General features: G+C 35.8%; 1 protein-coding gene across 2 annotated transcripts in view; it reads right to left on the reverse strand.

Moving 5' to 3' along the window:
* LOC120523823 (spermatogenesis-associated protein 13-like) overlaps window positions 1-20,085 on the reverse strand; it is a 208,400-nt gene that overhangs the window by 158,698 nt on the left and 29,617 nt on the right. For both annotated transcript variants that reach the window (XM_039745459.1, XM_039745456.1), the window contains exon 2: window positions 11,002-11,037. In XM_039745459.1, the coding sequence (XP_039601393.1) occupies window positions 11,002-11,037 (36 nt within the window). The remainder of the gene's footprint in view (window positions 1-11,001; window positions 11,038-20,085) is intronic.

Here is a 20,085-nt window from a genome sequence, read left to right on the forward strand (position 1 = left end):
GAAGGAAAGTAACACTTAAACTTAATGTGAGTTGACATTTACAATAGATTATTTAAAAGCTTGACCGTTTAATAAGTACATATTGGTGATTTATACTACTAATAGCTTTTCATATTTAAATGTAAAAACAGTTGGGTAAAAGAAGGTGGTATACAATCATCCCAAGGCAAGGTGTTAGACAAGAACAGTACTTTACAGCAACCTTATATACAGGTATAACAGCAATATTATATATATATATATATATATATATATATATATATATATATATATATATATATATATATATATATATATATAAATGAAAGAGAGAGAGAGCAGACAAGATTTTGAGGTTCAAGGTGACACGCATGGATTGAAGTCTTAGTTTATATTTATTGCTTACAGCAAAAGATTTTAAATTAAAAACTAGTATATAACATTAATTTAAAAAATTTAAAATATATGCGTGTAACCATATAATGATAACTCACCACCCATGTTATGGTCGGATAAGTGGCCAAACTAAAGGTAAGTGTCTCCGTCAAGACGTTGAATGTAACTTGTAGCATGATGTCAGGTTCAGAATGCGGAGCTGAGTGCCACATTAAGAATTAACAAACCTGACCAAGTGTAGTCAGGAAAATTGAGAAATGACAAGACCAAAAAAATCTCACGGCAATATGACATGCTGGCTCCAACTCTCATCTGAATTGAAGTAGGCACATGAGTTAGTGCACTAACAGCTGCATCTTTCCTTCTCTCCCTTTTGGCCTACTGCTGTACAAGGGCTAATCAGATTAACAGGTTCGACAAATCTGTGTTGAGCTTAAATTCCAAAGAGGCTGTCTGGGAAAGCTTAAAAAAAACAAAACAAACTCCAATAGGCAAGTTGCACATATGATTGTGTTTGCATGTAGTAGAAACACCGATATAACATTAAGTCTCCTACTGAATTAAACTATTTTCATACAAACACTTGATTTTTATCCAGAACAGATCAGATGGCAAACAGGAGTCAAGTATACAGCTCCTTTTAATAAAGACTCCATATAACCATATTGATTACATAGCAGCATTTGGTTTTAAATAACAGATCCTTATTATGTATAAGAATTAAAAACAAAAAAACAAGAATATATTGTAGGGCGTAGTGCACAAAATAGTTTTCAAAGAAACCACGTACTGCCCACACACTCATGTGCATTCAAGAGAAAAGAAGTATTTGTTGAAAAACAAAAAAAATGTCATGCAATCCATCTTTCCAGAACAATTCTATTCTGTGTCTTAAGGTGATGCATTTTCAGCTTAAGAAGCTGCAACTAGTACTAAATGAGCAAATAGCAAGCTTAGAAAGTTGCTATCCTTGTTATCTGACCTTGTCTTCAAGTCATACTTCTGTGATAGGAGGTTAAAATGGTGTCAGCATTGTAACACATGTCTTGCAAAATGATTAAAGGAGGCAGACACCACAAAAGCATTCAACCTTATAAACTGCTCAAAAAAAAAATAAAGGAACACTTTGAAAACACATCAAATCTCAATGGGAAAAAGAAATCCTCCTGAATATCTATACTGATATAGACTGGGTAATGTGTTAGGAGCGAAAGGATGCCACATCGTTTGATGGAAATGAAAATGATCAACCTACAGAGCCCTGAATTCAAAGACGCCCCAAAAATCAGAGTGAAAAAATTATGTGGCAGGCTAGTCCATTTTGCCAAAATTTCATTGCAGCAACTCAAAATTGTACGCAGCACTTTGTATGGCCCCTGTGTTCTTGTATACATGCCTGACAACATCGGTGCATGCTTCTAATGAGATGACAGATGGTGTTGTGGGGGATCTCCTCCCAGATCTGGACCAGGGCATCACTGAGCTCCTGGACAGTCTGAGGTGCAACCTGGTGGCATTGGATGGACCAAAACATAATGTCCCAGAGGTGTTCTATTGGATTTAGGTCAGGAAAGTGTGGTGGCCAGTCAATGGTATCAATTCCTTCATCCTCCAGGAACTGCCTGCATACTCTCACCACATGAGGCCAGGAATTGTCGTGCACCAGGAGCCACTGTACCAGCATAGGGTCTGACAATGGGTCCAAGGATTTCATCCTGATACCTAATGGCAGCCAAGGTGCCTTTGTCAAGCCTGTAGCGGTCTGTGTGACCTCCATGGATATGCCTCTCCAGACAATCATTAACCCACCACCAAACTGCTCATGCTGAATGATGTTACAGGCAGCATAATGTTCTCCATGGCTTCTCCAGACCCTTTCACTTCTGTCACGTGCTCAGGGTGAACCTGCTCTCATCTGTAAAGCACAGGGCACCAGTGGTGCATCTGCCAATTCTGGTATTCTATGGCTTAATGCCAATCAAGCTGCATGCTGCTGGGCAGTGAGCTCAGGGCCCATTAGAGGACATGGGGCCCTTGGATCACCCTCATGAAGTCTTTCTGGTTGTTTGGTCAGAGACATTCACACCAGTGGCCTGCTGGAGGTCATTTTGTAGGGCTCTGGCAGTGCTCCTCCTGTTCCTCCTTGCCCAAAGGAGCAGATACTGGTCCTGCTGATGGGTTATGGACCTTCTATGGCCCTCTCCAGCTCTCCTAGAGTAACTGCTTGTCTCCTAGAATCTCCTCCATGCCCTTGAGACTATGCAGGGAGACACAGCAAACCTTCTGGCAATGACACGTATTGATGTACCATCCTGGAGAAGTTGGACTACCTGTGCAACCTCTGTAGGGTCCAGGTATCGCCTCATGCTACCAGTAGTGACACTGACTGTAGCCAAATGCAAAACTAGTGAAGAAACAGTCAGAAAAGATGAGGAGGGAAAAATGTCAGTGGCCTCCACCTGTTAAACCATTCCTGTTTTGGGGTCATCTCATTCTTGCCCCTCTAGTGCATCTGTTGTTAATTTCATTAACACCACAGCAGCTGAAACTGATTAACAACCCCCTCTGCTACTTAACTGACCAGATTAATATCCCATAAGTTTCATTGACTTTATGCTATACTCTGATTAAAAAGTGTTCCTTTAATTCTTTTGAGCAGTATATAAAATCTCTAGAATTAGTGGTAAAAAGCAGGCACACCGCTGTCCAAATAGCCCCTACACAAATCTCTCATACCTACAAGTAATCAGAAATAACAGGAAAACATATACCACAGCTGGGACAAAAGCAAGTTATGACATTCCTATTATGAGCTGGCCAATCTAATGTCAAACATGAGGAAGAAAATACAAGAAGTATACAAATGTATGGAAATTAGAGTATTAGAACTACAGTTTGCAATATGAGGGAGTTCATGGATGTTTTGTCATTTTGATGGTAAGAGGATTCTGTAGTTTCAAGATGCCTTTTTTTGGCCATTGATTAAAGGGAATGTGTGACAAATTATCAGACTTCATGTAGTAAATCTGGAGAAACACAGGTAATCAGGTGGTGTTTCAAAAAATGTAAAAAAAAGGAACAAACTGATATGGTAATCTAAGTAGTTGGACTTTCCCTTCTTTCCCCTAAACAACTTGGCAGTTAATATCTAAATTTACACCTACTACTTTAGCATTCTGCACCCTCTTACGCAATTTCCACCATAAAAGTTCCACCAGTCACCTGCACCATTTATACAGCTATACCTTTAAGTCACCAATGACTGACAAACCATATATTTGATCCCATCACCTACCTCTTACATGCTTCCAGCCCCTTTGCTTCCAACCATCACGTTGGTGTTTGCTGTATTTACCGTGGAGCCTTTTCATTCCAAATTAGCTTCCCATTTCAATATTGTCTCCTTCAGCCTCACTTCACTTTTTGACTTAATCCCCGATTCTTTTCTCTTGAACCCTGTCCACCATCTTTATTACAGTCTGCAAAAGTGTGATTGTTTGATATGACCCACACTCCTGTGGATCACCCTTTTCTTTATACACTGGAATGAACACACCACCATTCCCAGTCTTCAGGAATCCTCCACTCACACACAACCATTTTGCACAGGTTCGAATGGAATGGAACAGTGTGAGGTTTTTTTTACAGTGGCTAGAGTGCCAATCCTGCCACCAACCCCTAAGTTCTTCCTCAAGTTGGAGGATCTGCTTGAAGGGCTGGATGAAGTTTAATGTCATACTCAGGATGGAGCAATTGCAAATTAAGGGCCTTGCTCAAGGGCCCAACAGATTGGAATCACTTTCGGCATTTATAGGATTCAAACCGGCAACCTTCAGATTGCCAGCACAGATCCCTAGCCTCCCTAGCCTAAAGAGCCATAACAAAAATTCCAGATGCTGCAAAGCAGACGTCAATACTGCTGTGGATTCCTGTATCTGTGGACTACACAAACTACTTGAATACAAGCCGGAGCTTGATGTGTGGGAAAGATTTATCATGTACTTCAGAGACTACGTTGGTTTGACTAGTACAGTCTTGAAAGATTATACCTAAGTGATTTCATTTGTCAACATTAATAGTGTTAGTGCACTTGTATAATAGTTCTTAACATTTTTAATTACAATTAGTAAACAATCATAACTATCAGGCATTGGTGAACAGATTTGTTTAGGAGTTTTTTACAAGTGGATTCGTATTTGGACATAAAAAGTCAAAGTAAAAATTTGCACATATTCAAATGTTCTGGCTGTAAAAAGCATGTCTCTGCTTAGCTGCAAATACTTCAAATTCCCAGAGGAGGCAATTCAAAAAGTTGACATTACCAGTACCTGTATTAGTTACATAATAACATAACAGATATGTAATTGCCAGTTGCCTGCACCAGATGTAAACTGTAAACCAGATGTGAAACACTTGTTGTGTAACCAACTCAAAGTACATTTTTCGCTGCAAAGCCTTAGAGATATATTAAAAGAAGTCATGAAATAGTTCATAAGATGTGAGCAACAAGACAACCATTTAAAGTTGCAGTTTGGCCTATCAATCCATTTTGGTTTTACTGTTTGCTTGTGTGCAACAAGTTGAACACTGTATAGTAAAATCAAAAGCTCAAATAATGATAGAAGCACAAACTAAAAACCTGTTACATCAAATCACTATTATACTGTATTGTAATACACTTAAAAGTTACATGTGCCTTCAAATAACTGCTTTTGTAAAAAAAAAAATGTATTTCAAGTGGTTTATGTCCATTTTAAGTATTTTTATACAGTACATTATATATGTTGAGATAATGACACATGTTTAAAAAAAAGTCTCTTTTTTGGAGATTACGTCTACTTTATGTTATGCTGTTAACAATAATACTTTTCCCTAACTTAAAGGAGTCCAGATTATGCAATCTCTGAACCCACACATATTAAAGTACAATGTTCATTGCAGGATACAACACTGCTTTTGATGCAATTGCATTATAATGAACATTAATGCTTAGAGCCAAACTTGCCAATCAGCCCATACATTCATCTCTGAGATTGCTGGAAGAAAGTGAAAACTCCAGAGAAAAAGTGCCTGATCAGAGATTTTGAATGCGGAAAAAATGAAGCAGTGATGGAGCACTGGTAACCACTGATTAATTAGGTTACCGACAGTAACAATAATAATAATTTATTTAATTCTAGAAATTCTGATAAATGCAATTACTATTTCAATGTACACAGCATATTCAGACAACCCTTTCCCTGTCAACATAAACTCAAACAATGTGGGATGAAATAGGTCTAATATCAATGAAAGCCGAACACATGTATTTGAAACCAATCATGTCTGATTTTGGCAAGCATTGGGCAAAAAACAAGGCTACTCAATACACAAGAATAACCACACTAATTAATAAAGCAAAAGCATAAATGAACAAGAACATTTTAGCCATTAATCAATAAATATTAAGTAGCACACTGCAGTGTGAAATGGAAGTTTATAGTCTTTCTTGTATGGTTTATTAACATACACAGTATAGCTATTTTATCAGAAACATCTTTAAAATAATGCAATTCTGAACTGGTAACTAGCAGGAGATTTAATGTTTTTATATATTATTTCCTAATCTAAAGAATGGGCTTTTAATATACAAAGTAAAACCATTGCTGTAGATATAATGATAGATATAGATATATAATGATACAGTAGATATCAATAAGTACAAGTCCCTGTTGTGACCATTCCAAAAGAAACAGGTTTGATTGACTAATAGAAGCAGCATTCAGATTCTGCCCAAGTTTGATTAGCTTAGTTTTACTTCTTTAATCCAACTGCAAACTTGAATGCTGACTGTCTACTCCAAATTGATCCAGCATAAGTGACGTTGCACATCTATCAGTATGTGATCTTCATAACTATCACATGCCAATTGTGTGTTATGAACATGTATGCCAATTAAATAACAAGAGGATTACAACATGTTGATCTAAAATATATGATGATACAAGGTGCTAACCCTAATGGTAAAACAACAGTCTAGCTCAGCATGGTCTATTGACTTTAAACTACAAGGTGGCCAGTTCAACATCTGCCTGTATTTCTCATTGAGACCATGAGCAGGTGCTTCAATTATACAAGTATTTTACTATATACTTGACAAACTCTTCTGGATGGTGTTAACCATCAAAAAGATAGTGTTTGTATTATTAAGTTGATCAATTACTGTAAAATGTATATATAGAATCAAAACATGATCTAAGCAAGGGCTACGACTACAGTAGATAAAAAGTTATTAGAAAAGAGAAAAGAGCATTTTAGTGCACACAGAAGAATTTATATTTAAAGGAAAGTATGTTATAAATAGTATAATGCTATAATTTATTGTATCATACTATATGTTACTGGCTGCATTTACAGTAAGTTTATTAATATTTTTAACAGTGCTAGTCATCTATATATATATTGACTAGATGCACAAACTAAGTTTGATTTTGTACTAGCAAACTGCAGCACAAAGTTTGGAGAGGTAAATGCTAATTGTGCACATCAATACACATTTACAGTGACAAAATATTTCCCCATTCACAATTTCCTCAGTTATTGTAAATTTTATAGGCAGAAGATTCTGAGATTTTAATCCATAAACTAACATTAGACAAAAATGCGAATGAGTGAGCAATTAATACACTTTTAACTTATTCTATTGATCTAATGAACAAGGTTACCCAACACAAATTGACACTGTGCTAAAAACTAAATTTCCACCTTTTTAAATCAATCCAATTAAAAAGGAATAATTAGGGTCTGTTAAATGAACACAGCCAGCCTTGATTACAGCCAATCCTGCTCAGTATAAACAGTCAAGATGCCAGCACAATGATTCAACAAGCACACAATGTCACAATCAAAGGAGATTTCTGAAGAGATCAAAAACTAAAATTATTTATACCTATCAGTTTGAAAAGGACTGAACCACAATAAGAGTCTTAATTTTAAAATTGAAAAAAAAAAACCACTTGGAACAATAGAAAATCTTCCCAGGTTTAGCCAGCCTGCCAGAATTACTCCAAAGGTGCAGTATGACATTCACAAATGATCCTAAAAAAGTTTAAAGAATTGCAGAATTGGGGAAAATAGACTTCATTGAAAAGTAGCAGTAGAAGGCAGAAACCACTGCTAACTAAGAACGCTTAGAAACACAGTTATCCCCAACCTTTGTGAGAACAGATTATGGACAGATGAGACAACAGTCAAACTTTTTGGACAGCTTGGGTCCCATTATTTCAATTATAAAATAAACACAGTATTTCATAGTAAGCATAACTTTCCAACAGTCAAACATGAAGGTGATAGTGTGTATATTTAAGTATGTTTAGCAGCATAAGGACCTGTTTGACTTGCTATGAATTATGCTCTGTATCAGAAATTTTTAAGTAGAATGTTTAGTCATCCATCTGTGATTTAAAACTGAAGTATAGTTTGGTTACGCAGCATGACAATGATCTAAAACACAAATACAAGTCTACCTCAGAATGACTGAAAAGAAGCAAATTCTAATTTTGGACTGGCCTAGTTAAGGCCCCTTTTATCTTATATTTAATTTTAGTTGAAGACTTGAAAACATTCAGTGCCTAAACTTTGTAATATTAGGGGAAACCAGGATGAGGCAAGCAATTTCTATGGCAATGTACATTATATGGCATTTCAGCATGAATTTTTCTTTTATTTGTTTTTGTGAATGTAAGCTTCCAAGGTTATTTTAAATACAACTATGAAACAATAGCATTTATAAAAATAGAAACATTACTCCTTACAGTCAATTCACAGTGAGATTATACTGAAAATCCAGATAATGCTGAATTAACATCAAATACCATTTGTTGCCTTGGACAGAGAAGCAAGTGCTCTCCCCGACTTTATGACTGAATGAGAATGCAGGTCAGTTATTTTACATTCAGAAAATGTTATATATAGGGCAATGTATGCCTATGCTCATGTGTGTGCATCTCTTCCTCTAAAAGTGTGCTTTTCTAATACAGCTTGTAACAAAACAAGCTACATAAAGTAAAATATTGACTAAGTTTCTAAACTCTGTACATAAAGACGCCATGTTTCTCAACGAAATAATACAAATTATTGGTACAGATGAATTATAAGTAGAGGTAATCACTATCTCTGGGGTCATCTAATGTAGAATGGATTGGCTTCTGCTGTACCTTATTCCACTTTCCTTTAGAAAGCACTGGGAAAGCTTACTAACAAGTACTGATGCAAAAAATCTGTGAGAACAAATAAGATCTTTCTTCTTAGCAAATGGCACTAGCACTAAGTGGCACTTTAAACTGGCCTGGTATAACCAAGTGTGGTCTTGTGATTTAGGGATCACTTTCAAGGAGTGTTCTTACATTGCATTGCGTACTGTAGCTCCATCAAGTCTGCAGCAATATCAAGAAGGTCAAAATAAAAATAATAACTGATGCAAGTCACAGAGAGAATACTCCTGCAGTGTTTACTCTATCTCTGAATCCTCTCATTCATGACTGACTGACCTAATAGCAATGAAAATGACTGCAAGTAGCTGTGAGTCAAAGGGTTGTTATAATCTTGGCAATTATTTTGTTTGAAAGAAAAGCAATTGTCATTAAAAGACACAAAATACAGTTACAGCAAAAAGACTGTTCGTGTACAAGTCTTAGTAGTTGTTTAACTTTTACACTTGAAGTATTTTAGGATAAACAAAACATTTTGTAATGAAAAGTAAACACATTAAATTATTCTGTTTATTAGGATGTAGAAATTAAATCTTTAATGATTTTTATCTTAACACATTCTGAGTGCTATAAGCATCCATGTCTTTGGTTAAAAAAAAAAAAAGGTGTTTATGATCTAGGACTCTGCTAAACTAAACTAGATACATTAAGATCTTAATTATGTTGTCTTTAATGGTATTTAATTCGATGCCGTAAACTTTGTTCATCATCCAGAGTGACTTGGAACTCTTGCCTCAAGCTTAGTTGTTTCTTTTTCTTGACTGCCCTCTAGTGTACATCATTCAATTAACTAAGTTATTCATCAGAAAGCCTCTGGTCATAAATGAACACTAGAGTAAAATAACTATCATTAATTTTTTCAGTAGGCTAGGATAAAATTCAGACATAATCAAATGATTTTTCTTTTTAGCCCTGACACTTATACAAATGGTATATAATACACAATGGGAGAAACAGAACAGTTGCGGCTATAATAAAATGTTGCAAAACTGTAAAGCCAGTTAAATGCAAGAAACCACTTTGAGAAGTATGTCAGATTTTGAATTAATTTATTTATCTATTTCCAATTTTTTGTGATAGAATTATAGACATTTTTATTAGAATATGTTAGATCCTTTCCCAGATGTACTTTCAGTGTTACCATGTCCTGGCAGTTATGCCAATGTATTAAATAATGGATGACGTCTTGGAAGTCTGGGGGGGTTTATTCCTCAGCAGGGAGGCAAGTTGTCTTATGCGTGGTTTACTGTACTTTATTATCAGGCCTCTACATGTTCACCTGCCCACTTATTTAAATACATAATGGGACTCAGGTATGCAGAGACATAAGAGGATAACAGGGGGAGTACCAGAATAAACACCTCAGGAGTTATCCAAGGCAAACCTGATCCTGGAAACAGTACATATTTCTGGATGATGGGTGCGGAATGGTCTGGAGATAGGAGGAGAGTCAAGAGTAGTCTTCAGAAAGAAAGAGTGTAGGGTTTATGGTCTGAGTAAAAGGGACAGCTACTCTTCAGGTTAAACAAGGAGTTCTAAGGGTAGTCCCAAAATGGCTTGGGAATTCCTTTATTTTGTTATGTCTGTTTTACTCCTTCTGTAATACCTGCAGAGCCCCTTTTTTGGTGGCACCTCTTTACTGTAGTTATGGGATGTCTCAGTGCCAACTAAAGGGCACAGTTATTTTAGTCAATGAGCATTTCATTATTAATGAACTGTTTACTAATGTTGGCTTTCAGCATAAACATTGTTTTTTTGCTACCTTCTGTATGTATGTGCACAAAAGAAGAAATAATTTAATCTTGTTCAAGTTTCCACAGAAAGTGACAACCTATTTTGAGTTTTGTATTTTTCCCCTCTTGTTGGTAAGGCCAGAATTACTTATTACAATAATTACTCGTAATGAAATTAATTGAAAGGCAAGACACATGTTAACAAAGTTGAACACCCTCAAAATATTATAAAATTGATCAATAAATTGCCTATTTGATAGAATGCAATTTCTGCAAAACCATCCATCTATCCATCCACATTCCTAACCTGCTTATTCAGGGCAATTTCTGCAATATATCACATGCAATTATTTATCACTACTTACATAACACAAGCATGCAAATGCAACCATCTGTCAGAGTGATGGGAAGACCAGCATTTTCAGCAATGCTCTAGTTGAAATTAGCTTCATGATTTAACACGCTAACTGTAACTGGTATAATGTCTTTTTCCTCGTTTGTTCAGATGAGCTTGAGCATATACCAAAGCGTTGATCACATTGTGTTGTTATTATGTTTCAAGCACAGAATTGGGCTTTTTAGAGGGTGAAGGCGGCAATTAACATGCTTGAATATAAAACAAACAGAACAAGTGCAAGACTTACCAGGTTTGGAGCACTTACAGACCGCATGGAGAATCTCTGCAAAACAAATCAGAAAAACAAAGCAAACATAAATTGAATGTTCCCAAAATACACACATGCATACATCCTCATCCTGTATAATCAAACTTAGAAGTCACAGTCGGTCCTGGTAACATGAGGCACAAGACAAAAATGAGTCTGGAATAAGATGCCAGTCTTTTGCAGGACAGTATTAGAATTGACAATTAATCTAACATGCATGTTTTTGTCTGAAAAATTAACACTGGGCATTGTGCCAGCCCATCTCTGTAAGATTAAAAATTGTTATAAATACAACTTTTTGCTTTTTTAATTTTACTGTGTTGGACTAGTGCCATATTCAGGGTTGGCTCTTGTCTGGTCCTTAAACCTGGTACACACCAGCTCTCTGCATGCCTTTCCAACTGAATAAGCATGGCAGAGAACAGATGAAATGATAGAGATAGGCTATCTTTTTTATTATGGTGTAATCTAACCCTTTACAAATAAGGGCACTATGTCCAACAATCTATTCAGTGTGGAAGGAAAAAGACATACATAATGGTCTCTAAACAAACACTTATATGAGGTACCTGTGAACCAATGTATTTATGCCATCTTGATTTCTTAATATTTTTGTGTGACATGAGTAGGGCAAAAAATTATACTTAATGACAACCGTAACAGGTACAATCATTTCTAAGTATAGTTACTTTAGTAACATTCATTTTATTCACTATGCAAAATGAAGATATAACCAGATTATGATGTTTCATTTAAAAGATTACACCAAGCTGTTAAAGTTAAATTGGTGTTTAAGTTAGTTAATGAGAACAGATCAAATCTAAGATATGTCAAGGGCTACTTACAATATAGGCAACAATAATTCAAATTATTCTTGAGCACTGACATTTTATAAAATCCATTCAATATTAAGTACATATGGAAATGATGAGCAGGAATCAATACTATTACATATGAAATCAGCATTAAAATGAACTACTTGTTTGAGCCCTTCCATTAAAATGTTCAGAATCTATGGCTGTTCATGTACTTTTCCGTTATAATTTTAGCCATTTGTATGTTTATTACTTTAGTGGAGATTCCTACAGACATCATTTAAATGTGACATACTTGTTACTTATGTGCCCTGATCCCATTTAATCAAGGAGCGAACTGAATGACAGCATTATGCAGACAACCAAGCAAGCAAAAACCAAAGCATAAAAAGAAGAAAAAATAAGCTACTGTTTTACTAAACATCAACTAAAAAAGAAAAATAAAGCTCTTTATCTGACCTGAACCGGATGAAATTAAAAGATGAAAGAATAAACAGCACTCACAGAACACTGAAAAGCCTGTCCAGAAATTTAGCATTATGTTGGACAAACAACATCACTCCTTGGAGCCACTGCTTTAGCAATTTATCAGAAGAGAAAACTTGGCCATTCATTTCTGAAATAAAACCAACTGATTCTCCTTTTAAAAAATGATGAAATATTCAATCATCATACTTACAGTACCCATTCATTTTATTATGAAAATATCCATGTGGACAGGCAGTGTTCCCAATGCCTTAATATTTAATATTTTACAATATTAAATATTATACCAATCAGAATATTTCCATGACAAAGTCAATGAAAACAGTAAATTTCCAACTTCAGTTTCTACTTAAAAACTGCAAATTACAGATGTTTCACTCCTGCTTTTACCTTGGTCACAGCAATAATGAAGGATTAACTTAATTTGTCAACAACATGATAATATCTTACAATAGGGGACATACTACACTTACTTATCCTATTAGATTTAAGCACAGCTTTTGAGACTCTGACCATACCATTCCATTCTGTTGCAAAGTCAATAACTATGATGGGCTCTCAGGCACTGTTCTTAACTTTATCAAATCAAATTTGATTTGTTTAGTTCATATTTATCAAATTGTTTAGGTACTACATCGTTAAAATTTGAAGTCAGACAGATTGTTCCTCAGTATTGAGTGTTAAGGCCCTTACACTTAATAACTTACACATAAACATATAGACTATATCTACTCATATACAGTACAGGCCAAAAGTTTGGACACACCTCCTCATTCAATGTGTTTTCTTTATTTTCATGACCATTTACATTGGTAGATTCTCACTGAAGGCATCAAAACTATGAATGAACACATGTGGAGTTATGTACTTAACAAAAAAAGGTGAAATAAAACCATTTCAGGTGACTACCTGTTGAAGCTCATTGAGAGAATGCCAAGAGTGTGCAAAGCAGTAATCAGAGCAAAGGGTGGCTATTTTGAAGAAACTAGAATATAAAACATGTTTTCAGTTATTTCACCTTTTTTTGTTTGAACACATTGAATGAGGAGGTGTGTCCAAATGTTTGGCCTGTACTGTATACTGTACTAGCCATCCCCAATGGCTTCACCCGCGTAGTAGTGAAACAGGACAAACTTTAAAAATCAATAAACAAATAGGTATTGCTAGCTAAGCGGAAGCAAGGTCTGCTCCAAAACATGGCCAGATGTAGAGCAATACAAATGACGGCTGGCGCATGAGTAAGGAGGGCCCCACCCGGCTCCCCACTCTTAACATCACGCTTTCCCCTCCCCTCTGCCCACAGCCTCTGTCTCGGATTTGCGTGAATAAATCGCTCCTGCAAGTGAACTATGATACTTAGCGCAATGAGAGAAGTCGCAAAATCAACCGGAATGTGCAACCAAATTATAGAAAAAAGCCTGATCTAAATCCATTATGTAGTTCTCTCATGAAAAGCAGACAGACAGAAGTTGGATTTTATATATATATATATATATATATATATATATATATATATATATATATATATATATATATATATATATAGAGAGAGAGAGAGAGAGAGAGAGAGATGTTTATGGCTATAAATATGTAAATGTGTAGAATTTGGAGGTTTAGGCTAGATTACTACAGTGTAAAATTTTCAACAGATAAAAAATGTTAAATAATAATGTCTTTATATCATCCAGATAATATGTTTTGCAAAAACACCTTTACTTTAGTAAAAGCATGGGAATAATGTAGGAAAATGTTGAAGCAACTTGAATCAAGTACTCAAAACAACATCCAAAAAATTAAGAAATGCAGACTTAACTGTTAAATTCAGGATAAACAGCAGTGGGAAACAGCTTTTTTGAAGCATATCTACACTGTGCCTGAAATAAGGATCCATTTCTTCTGTGCAATGTGCCAATTACTGAAAAGGTATAAGATACAGATTTTCTCTACATATAAAGTGGACTGTCTGAGGAGTTTTAAGCAAATATATGCTTCACAGACAATTGAGGGTTACTCAGTGAGCTTTTCACTAAGTGCCTAACAATACTCTGCTTCAAAGGAGATATGTGCCAGAAATGGAAATAAACCAAATGAGCACAGCTCCAAGTTAGAACAAATTGCACTGGCTAAAGGAATTTAAAAGTAAGGACTTTTAGTTTGGTTAATTCAGATGCTTTAAGCTGCAAGTTATACTTTCATTTATAGGTTAAGTGTGTTTATTTTCAATTATGCCTTGAACTTTAATGAGTTTATTCATTTATTTATGGGTTTAACAGCTGTTGCTAAGTAAGTGTATGTGCAATTGTGAAAGTGAAAGTATACTAAGTGGCATTTTGCAATTGTTTGTGTGATTAATGTTGCTGACACATACTTTCTTGAGTAAAAATGTTTAAAAATTCAAAAATCCAAATACAAATAAGCCAAAAATGACATACCTTGATGTTACCATTTGGATAAAATACTTAATGTTTACTTTTGTTAACAATTTGACAACTGACAACATTACTTATTAATAAATCCTAGTGATATTTCAACAGTATCTTTAATTACATCACTGAGTTAAAACATTGGATAGGAGATATTTGTTAAAAAACAATTCAATTATTAGGTGGAAATTGGGCAAATAATAGATATATTTACTTTTGGCTCTATGGTTTTTAATATCACTTTGCTAAATTTGAATTTGAAATTCAGGTGTTGTCTTCAACACTTGACTGCCAGGTTGTAGTCACATTACAATAGTATTCAAAGCCATTTTTCCCAGCTAAGAACTGTAAGAAAATGAAGAAATTTTCTCATTTTTTAGGATGCAGAAAAGTTCATTTGAGCATTTACTTCAGGTCAAATTGACTACTGCAATTCTTTACTGGCAGGCAGAATCATCACTAAGTCTATGAAGTACATTATAATTGCTGCTCTAAAGGAATTAGTCTTTTAAGTTTAGGGCCAATTTCAAAATCCTTTCCTACCATATAAACCCCTGGTATTGGGCTTTTCACTTCACAGCACTCATCAATGCACACATTTCAAAGTAGGTCTTCATAAAATTCAAAGAATAAAAAGTCTGAATTAGCGTAAGCCATCCTAATAAGGGGTGTTCATAATAAATGTAATAATTTAACTCAAGACGTAGTACATAATAACCAAGAATAAGTGCATCATATATTTGAAATACTAAAACGTATGGCTCTTTTTAAATGATTTAAGTCTAAATATTCTGAATTGTAATAGAATTTGTCATTTTTCACCCTCCATAGAAGGCTAGATCCCTGTTAAAGGATAAAAAAACATCATATGCATAATCACTGATCTTGAAATAGTCTAAAAGTTTTGTAAAATGGACTGTTTGACCCCTTGTATTTCATTAAGGAGTGAACATCTGGGGTTGGTTAATGCGCCATAACCAGCTTCAAATCCTTTTTATCTCTTTTGCTTTAGACATCTATCAGTTTACACATTCTCAAAACATGTAACAAGCATACAAAAAAGATTTTTCACCACCAATTGAGCAGGCTAATTTGTGAATTTTGTTGCAGAATAAATGGATAAAAAATTAATAAAAAGAACTTTGTTGGACATACATTGAAACATGGACATCTTCACAGAATTATAAGCTGAACCCTCATACCATATTTTATCTCATTCTTACATTTTTATTTTTAACTCATCAAAAAATAATTAAGCACTTTTGATCTGTCATATTCATCAAGAACAACAACTGTATATTTTCCTGGCATTCCAGCTATGACTTCAAAGACAATGCAGTCTCTCCATTCCTGCTGTTTTTTTTTCATTTTATATAAGGGCTAAAAGCTAAAAATCAGCTAAAATACCAAGTCCTAAAACTGGATAAACCTAACACCAGGTGACAAATGCACAAAAGACTACTTTGTTATTGTTGATTCAACAATAAATAAGCCAATGTGCACAAGCTATGCCATATAGATGTATATTTTTCGATGTACAGTACAATTAAAATCTAAGTGACTGAAAAAGAAAACAATCAAGATTTTGGAGTGTCAAAATCCAAACTTCAACCACATTAAGATGGTATAGTGAGACCTTAAAGAAAGATGTGCATAAAGTGCCACAACCATCAATACGATGGTTGTACGAAAAGTATGGGCCACAATTCCTTCAGTATTATGTAAAAGGTTGATAAATTTGTACAGAAAACTATTACCCTAATTTACTGCACTAAAGGTGTTCTACAAGCAAATGATTAAAGGGGTGTTCTCACTTTTTAACACAGAAAAAGTTAAACTAATAATGGCAGAGGAAGTTAAATCTGTAACATGATGTTTTACACTGTGATCAGATTGACCTAATTTTGGACTTGCTGAGGACTAAAGAGATTGTTATATATTTAAGCAGTAAATGTGTATAAGTATTACAATGCACTCAGTACCCTTTCAGTATATTAAATTTATTATACATTTACACCTACTTAGTGGTATACAGTGGCAGTATACAGTGTGTGTGCATATTTTATATTATATATACAGTGCCCTCCACAATTATTGGCACCCCTGGTTAAGATGTGTTCTTAGGCTTGTAATAAAAAATTTTTTTTCCTCCAAATAATATAGGCTCACAACACAAAAATGAGAAAAATCCAACCTTTAATTGAAGTACATTTATTGATTGGGAAAAAAATCCCACATTAAGAAATACATTTTTTACATGAAATCATGTGTGCCACAACTATTGGCACCCCTAACAATTCCTATAAAATAAATGTAATTAAAGCGTTGTTGTAATTTCTAGTTTAGTTTTTAAAGTTGATCAGGGTAAATTGGAACTTTTTAATTAGTAATTAATGACTTCCTGTGTCCCTGAGGTATAAATATGACGTGACACAGAGTCCTATTGCTCTTAGCCACTCTTCAACATGGGATAGACAAGAGAACCTGCCGTTCAAGTAAGGCAGATGTGTGTTGACCTTCATAAGTCAGGGAATGGCTAGAAGAAAATAGCTCCTCGCCTAAACCTGCCTGTATCTACAGTCAGAGGAATAATAAAGAAGAGTAAAACAATGGGAACAGTGACAAACATGGCTGGACGAGGACCCAAGTTTATCTTGCCACCATGCGCAATGAGGAGGATGGTAAGAGAAGTAAAAAATTCTCCAAAGCTCACTGGTCAAGAACTGCACCAAAGAGGGGTATCTTGGGGTCACAAAGTCTCCATGACAACCATAACACACTATCTCCATTCCAACAAGCTGTTTGGGAGACATGCAAGGAATAAGCCTTTTCTCAAGTACAATCAAAAACATAAATGTCTGGAGTTTGCTAGGCGGTACAGGGGCTTCAACTGGGACCGTGTGCTTTAGTCAGATAAGACTAAAATTGAACTGTTTGGCAACAAACATTCTAAGTGGGTCTGGTGTGAATCCAAGAATGAGTATGCAGAAAAGCACCTCATGCCCACTTTAAAGTATGGTGGAGGATATGTGGTGCTGTGGGGCCGTTTCTCTTCCAAAGGCCCTGGGAACCTTGTTAGGGTGTATGGCATCATGAACTCCTTGAAATACCAGGACATTTTAAATCAAAACCCGGTGGCCTCTGCCAGAAAGCTGAAGATGGGTCTTCATTGGGGCTTACAGTAGGTTAATGACACTAAACATATGGCAAAATCTATACAAAAATGGCTCAGCAGACACAAAATCAACCTCCTTCCATGGCCATCTTAGTCCCCAGACCTCAACCCCATTGAAAAACTGTGGGGTGAGCTGAAGACGAGAGGATCCAGGACTCTGCACGATCTAGAATGATTGTGCAAAAAGGAATGGTCAAAAATCCCTGTCTCTGTATTCTCCAACCTTATGAAATGTTATAGGAGAAGATTAAGTCCAGTCTTGTTGGCAAAAGGGGGTTCTACGAAATATTAACAGCAGAGGTGCCAATAGTTGTGGCACACATGATTTCATGTAAAAAATGTATTTCTTAATGTGGGATTTTTTTTCCTAATCAATAAATGTACTTCAATTAAAGGTTGGATTTTTTTTGTTGTGAGTCTATATTATTTGGGGAAAAAAATAATTTATTACAAGCCTAAGAACACATCTTAACCAGGGGTGCCAATAATTGTGAAGGGCACTATATATTATATATATACTGTATATATAAGTGATGCTGGAACATACATACATACACACACACATACATTGACTTTTATATATACCGTATATACATTCACCTAAAGGATTATTAGGAACACCTGTTCAATTTCTCATTAATGCAATTATCTAATCAACCAATCACATGGCAGTTGCTTCAATGCATTTAGGGGTGTGGTCCTGGTCAAGACAATCTCCTGAACTCCAAACTGAATGTCAGAATGGGAAAGAAAGGTGATTTAAGCAATTTTGAGCATGGCATGGTTGTTGGTGCCAGACGGGCCGGTCTGAGTATTTCACAATCTGCTCAGTTACTGGGATTTTCACGCACAACCATTTCTAGGGGTTACAAAGAATAGTGTGAAAAGGGAAAAACATCCAGTATGTGGCAGTCCTGTGGGCGAAAATGCCTTGTTGATGCTAGAGGTCAGAGGACAATGGGCCGACTGATTCAAGTTGATAGAAGAGCAACTTTGACTGAAATAACCACTCGTTACAACCGAGGTATGCAGCAAAGCATTTGTGAAGCCACAACACGCACAACCTTGAGGCGGATGGCTACAACAGCAGAAGACCCCACCGGGTACCACTCATCTCCATTACAAATAGGAAAAAGAGGCTACAATTTGCATGAGCTCACCAAAATTGAACAGTTGAAGACTGGAAAAATGTTGCCTGGTCTGATGAGTCTCAATTTCTGTTGAGACATTCAAATGGTAGAGTCAGAATTTGGCATAAACAGAATGAGAACATGGATCCATCATGCCTTGTTACCACTGTGCAGGCTTGTGGTGGTGGTGGTGTAATGGTGTGGGGGATGTTTTCTTGGCACACTTTATGTCCCTTAGTGCCAATTGGGCATCATTTGAATGCCACGGGCTACCTGAGCATTGTTTCTGACCATGTCCATCCCTTCATGACCACCATGTACCCATCCTCTGATGGCTACTTCCAGCAGGATAATGCACCATGTCACAAAGCTCGAATCATTTCAAATTGGTTAAAGTGGATTTTAGATACAACAATATGTCACCCGGGGCATCATGCATAAACGGTGTGTACACACAGAAATGTTGCGTAAGAACTTTTACTCGTTCAAATTGAGATGCATAAAACCTTCACTTTGCGTAAAGCCACGCACTTTTCCACGGTACCTCATACCTTGTCGTACGCAAGTTCTCCGCTCAGTTTTGCAGACTGGCGGCACCCAGAGTCAAAGCAGTGCTACTGTTACACTGTTACTGTGTGGTTTATCTTTATTTCTTATAGCCACATTCCTGCCGCTGCTTTATAAATACACAAACTATTTACACATATTGTTTATTAGTGTAATGCATCTGATTGTAATTAACTTGTAACAATATAATGGTCCAGGGAATAGCCATAGCATTCCAAATACCATAACTGCTTTAGTGTTATTACTCTCACTGCAACTTTTCTTTTCTTCTTTCAGCTGCTTCCATTAAGGGTTACCACAGTGGATCACCTTTTTCCATATTACTCTCACTGCACCACTCAGAGTATTTACATCAGTGTATCTGAGTGGGGAATCACAGCAGCAGCTGATCGGAAAGAGAAATATCAGTATACAGCATCAAGCCCATCCTGCCTCAGCCACGGTTAAACATTTCAAAGCCTTTCCTG

The sequence above is a fragment of the Polypterus senegalus genome, chromosome 2 (assembly GCF_016835505.1).
Source record: "Polypterus senegalus isolate Bchr_013 chromosome 2, ASM1683550v1, whole genome shotgun sequence".
NCBI lineage: Eukaryota > Metazoa > Chordata > Cladistia > Polypteriformes > Polypteridae > Polypterus > Polypterus senegalus.